The sequence below is a fragment of the Amblyraja radiata genome, chromosome 46 (assembly GCF_010909765.2).
Source record: "Amblyraja radiata isolate CabotCenter1 chromosome 46, sAmbRad1.1.pri, whole genome shotgun sequence".
Taxonomy (NCBI): domain Eukaryota; kingdom Metazoa; phylum Chordata; class Chondrichthyes; order Rajiformes; family Rajidae; genus Amblyraja; species Amblyraja radiata.
The window spans coordinates 6,122,506-6,127,407 of record NC_046001.1 but is presented as its reverse complement, the minus strand read 5'-3'; the positions used below and the strand labels follow the sequence as shown (position 1 = coordinate 6,127,407).

General features: G+C 43.7%; 1 protein-coding gene across 2 annotated transcripts; it reads left to right on the top strand.

Annotated features, from left to right (window-relative positions):
• Window positions 1-1,107: 1,107 nt before the first annotated feature.
• Window positions 1,108-4,455, top strand: rps26 (ribosomal protein S26). 2 transcript variants are annotated; one of them, XM_033015526.1, is made up of 4 exons: window positions 1,108-1,378; window positions 3,036-3,213; window positions 3,345-3,475; window positions 4,360-4,455. In XM_033015526.1, exons 1-4 carry the CDS (start codon window positions 1,376-1,378, stop codon window positions 4,396-4,398), a joined length of 351 nt encoding a protein of 116 aa, XP_032871417.1. In that variant the 5' UTR covers window positions 1,108-1,375; the 3' UTR covers window positions 4,399-4,455. The 2 variants fall into 2 exon arrangements, with proteins under 2 accessions (XP_032871417.1, XP_032871418.1); XM_033015527.1 differs by lacking the exon at window positions 4,360-4,455 and adding an exon at window positions 3,677-3,708 and having other exon boundaries at window positions 1,222-1,378; window positions 3,345-3,497.
• Window positions 4,456-4,902: the final 447 nt, after the last annotated feature.

The window sequence follows — 4,902 nt, the reverse complement described above, 5'->3', positions numbered from 1 at the left end:
TAATGAGGCCCAGCTTGAAGAACAGCATCTCATCTGTATGGGCATGTTGTAGCCTTTGGGACAATATTGAATTCAACAATTTCAGATAACTTGCATTTAGTTTGTATTGAAACTAGCCAGTTCTGCCATTAAGTTCATTCATCTGTAACGGTAGTTCAACTCTTCCTCTCTCCTCACACTGCTTGATCTGCTGGGCATTTTCAGAATACATTTGGTTTAAGGCCTCAGCAATAACTCTGACCTGCGTTTCGCAGCTTCTCTATTTCCCTTTTTATTCTCTTTCTCTCAAACTACCCTCATTCAACTCACCCAGACAGTTCCGTAAACAGAATACATTGTAATCCTGCCTTGCCCTATCCAAGATATGTGTGTTGTTCAATCTATCCCTTCCTTGCCCTTTCTGCAACTTAAAACTAATTTTCATTTTTCCAGTTCAAACGTAGGATCATTGACCAGAGATGCTAACTCAATTTCCCTTTCTATTAATTCAGCATGGTCTGAGTGCTTCCAATAATTTTTGTTTTTATTTTAAATTCCATTCCCTCTCCATTTAATTCTGCTCCTGTTCCTGACCACTGTCTCAAACTGAACCAGACTGTCTGCAAACTTGGCATTTGATTTGAACTCTGGCCCCATTGCCACCACCTTACCAAGAGCACAAACCTAAACGCATCCAGCTCCCTGTGACCTTACTTGCGCTCAGAATCACCTCCCATCATCCCCAGCACCACGTTAGCCATATCTCAGTGTTAACATTGTCAGCCTTGGGAAAAGAACATCTTGGAAATCATGGGTGAAGAGGGCAACAGAAATGACATTGTTTCCCTCCCTATTTCTCTAATCTCTTGCAGTTCTAGTTCTTATCCATCTCTGGCTTCTTGACCATCCTGTGTGTTAATGTACTATTAGTGGGTGCGGCTCTTAACACAGTTCCTCAACCTTTCTGCCTCTACGATTACGGTGCACTTGATTCTATTTTTGTTCAAACTAAAGATGGGCTCCATCTCCAAGTGCCTTCAACACGGAGGCGGGGCGTTTGACGCAATGTGACCCGTGCTCCCACTGATTGACAGCCCGCGTCACGTGACGACTGCTGACGCGCGCTGCTCGCTGGGTAGCGGCCCCTTCACTGGCCCGCCGCTGCGTCGCGTTCCGCCGCATGAAGTAGTTCCCGGTGTTTACAGACGCAAAAGGGCCGAGTGGCGGGAGCGTTGTTGAGCCGCCACGGTGGATCATGGCGGCGGGGCAGCCGCTGCCGTGATGTCGGTGCTGGATGTGGCATTGGGGGTTGATTCCGCCAGTTGCGGGGCCTGAGCGCGGAGGTATAAAAGGCGCGAGCGCCTGCTTCCGTTTCTCTTTGTGACTCGTGTTGAAGATGGTGAGTGTCCGTCTTGCTGCTTCGGCCCGCCGCCGCCAGCGTCGCCCCCGCTCCCCGTCCAGCCCTCGCCCTCCCGCTTCCAACACCCTTCTCTCCTCCCATCGCCCCCTGGGAAGCGGTGGTCGAAGCACGGAGCCGTTTGCGGGCCGAGGCCTACAGACCGGGCCCGGCCCAGGAGCCTGCCTGTCTCCCCGCGGGGCAGGGCCGCCTTGCGCGGGCACCAGGAGGCGGTTTGCTGGGTGGGTCGATGGGGACACCGTCTGTCAAATGCACTGCAAGCCAGCCAGCAGAAACGACCAGAGGGCTGATGTTACATTTTGATGACATTTCGATATGATATAACTTGAATTTACTCACCATTGGAGACATCTTGTAGTTCGAAGCGAGGAACCGCTTCCAAAAAGGCCTTTGTATATTTGGAGCCCTGTTCCACAATCTGTGCCTGTTTTTAACGTTAATATGTACTAAAATCATTAGAGGCAGCTGAAAATGTGAATATACGGAATTCATAGGTAGACTGGGGCACACAGTTTTTAACTTAAGAGCTTTTAATCTCAGAACAGAAGCAAGAAATACTCAGCAGGCCAGGCAACATCACAATCACGATAATGCTTTATTAGCCAAGTATGTTTTGCAACAAACGAAGAATTTCATTTGCAAAGTCAGTCATACAATAAAAAGCAATGGAACACACATCAATGGAGAGAGAACTATTCTAGAGAAACAAATCTATTCAAGTCTGCATTGAATACAAGTCTACTTAGAAGCAGTTCTCTCTTAAACAGATCTATTCATTAGATCCTTAATCCCCAGAATAGTGCATAGTTTGGTTAATCTGAGTCAAGTCTCCAGAGCAATGTGAATTTGTGTGCAAGGAGGTGGTATGCAACTGGTTTGAAGTTGCATTTTGGTTACCATTTCTAATGTTCCTGTAAATGAATAGTTGTGTAGGAAGGAACTGCAGTTGTTGGTTTAAACCGAAGATAGATGCAAAAATCTGGAGTAACTCAGCTGGTCAGACAGCATCACTGGAGAAAAGGAATAGGTGACATTTTGGATTGAGACCCTTCAGACTGAGTCAGGGAATAGGGGTACAAGAATTCAGCCCCATGTCAAATATCATCCTACACTAACACAGGTGAAGAGCAATGTCAATTTGATGTGTTTGTCAACCTAGCATGTTGTATGTAGTGTTAGCACAGAGGCTAAATTACGATGTTAGGGAGTGTTGTGGAGGACTGCTCCAAGAACATTTTTGAATCCTGTGACAATAAGAGAAATTAAATTCCAATGATTATATCTGGATGTCTTTTTCCCCCAATAAATTTGAGAAACACAGCTGTTAGATTGTTAAACCCATCTGATTTGTTAGTGTCCTTGAATAAAAGTCTGCCATCTTCACCCCAGGGTGGTCCTATGTGTGACTTGAGGCCTATGATTGTTGTTCATTTTTAACATCCTCCACGACTCGAACGCACCTTGAGTGGGCAATAAATCCTGGTCTAGCCCACATTGAATACAACAACAAAAAACTATTTTAATTTGAGAACCGATAACTACAATGTATGGTTTATCCAATCTGATTGGTGAGCATGCAGAATGGCATTTCACTGTACCTCGGTACATTTGACAATTATAGAACTAAACCTTTTTTCAGACTAAGAAGCGAAGGAATAATGGGCGAGCCAAGAAGGGCCGTGGCCACGTCCAGCCCATCAGATGCACAAACTGTGCCCGTTGTGTCCCCAAAGACAAGGCCATCAAAAAGTTTGTCATCCGAAACATCGTGGAGGCTGCTGCAGTCCGAGATATATCGGAGGCCAGTGTTTTTGACGGTAAGTTACTGTGGAAGCCTGCTTGACCGTCCATTTTCCCCACTGTTCTCATCTATAAGGGCTTGAGGTGGTTCTGTTGAAAAGCTTGGATTCTGCTGTTGATTGTTTGCTGTTCCTTTCTTTGTTTTCAGCATATGTGCTGCCCAAGCTGTATGTGAAGTTGCATTACTGCGTCAGCTGTGCCATCCACAGCAAGGTGGTGAGAAACCGTTCTCGGGAGGCTAGGAAGGACCGAACTCCACCACCACGTTTCAGGCCAGGAGTAAGTATTGAAAGGCTGTCAGGCTCTTTGAATTGTGTATTGTTGATGTCTTTATTATTTTTTTATCTTTTTTTTTTGTCGTTATTTTTTGTTTTGTTTCATTCTGCTTACATGTTTTTTATTCTGTTACTAAATTTTGTAAGGTGTCCTTGAGACTCTTGAAAGGCGCCCATAAATAAAATTTATTATTATTATTATTAGTAAATAAACCAGTTTAAGACCAGACATTCCAACTTTGATTAGTCATTGACCCTAATTGCTTGTGATATTGGGTTCCATAGTGGTGGTTCTTCAGAGTTGCTTCAACCAAGGTATCTTAACTGGTTAGAAGATGCACCCTGGGTGTTTGGGAGGGTTCAAGTTACATTTATTGTCACATCCACCAATGCTGGTGTTGGTTGGATAACGGAAAAGATGAATGAAATGGAATTGCATTCCTTGACTGCTTCAGAATGCCTGAGTAGCCAGTTGTTTTTCCACCCCTTTCCTGGCTAATGTGCAGAGACACCTAGATTCCAGGTTGTGGGACTGTGTGTTTTTTAAAATAGTGACTGCTGCTTTATGAGGAGGGAAATAGTGTACCGCTGCTGGCAACCCAAATACCACCGACCTTGGTTGTGTGGCAATTAAATTATATCAAATATCAATATCAGGGGAGAATAATGTACATGGAGATTAGCGATGTACAAAAACATGTGTGCTCAGTTTACATTAATGGCAGGTGTGCAACAGAACATGAGTAAATATCTCAAATTTTATTACCTGTTGAATGTTTGCTTTTGACTTGTTTTTATGTTCAGCCATGGATGCCTGTTTCTGAGTGGCATTCTTTGTAGCAAACTGCTTCTACAGCAGCTGACATTTTTCTTTTTTCTCCATTCCAGGCCAACATCCCACGTGGACCTCCTCCCAAACCTATGTAAACATTAACAAATCCTGTCATTTGGTTTGATATTAATAAATATGTTGGACCACTGAAATTTATTTGGACCTTATTTTGATGTTTGGATCAATGAAAGCTGCTTACATGATGCAGTGAGATGTGGATTTCACTGTTTTGCTGCTTATATTTGCAGTGTCACTGCTGCTCAAACTTCACTGATGAGCTATCAAGGTTTTTACATGGAAGGCTTTGTGGAAGCTAGCAAAATGGAAATTCTGTTTAGCTTCCTAGGGGACTGTATCTGTACCAGATTATGTCTATTGCTTTGAAAAACTTTCAAAGCAAAAAAAAAGGGATTTTCTCTATCGAGTTCTACATAGATTTGGCCCGCATTACTATTATTAACACCATACAGACACTATATAATAAGCCCACTGCTAGAATTAAAGTTAACGGATATTTATCAAAGAGTTTTTCTCTAGAAAGGGGTTCAAGACAGGAGTGTGCATGGTCACCATTACTCTTTGCATTATATTTGGAACCG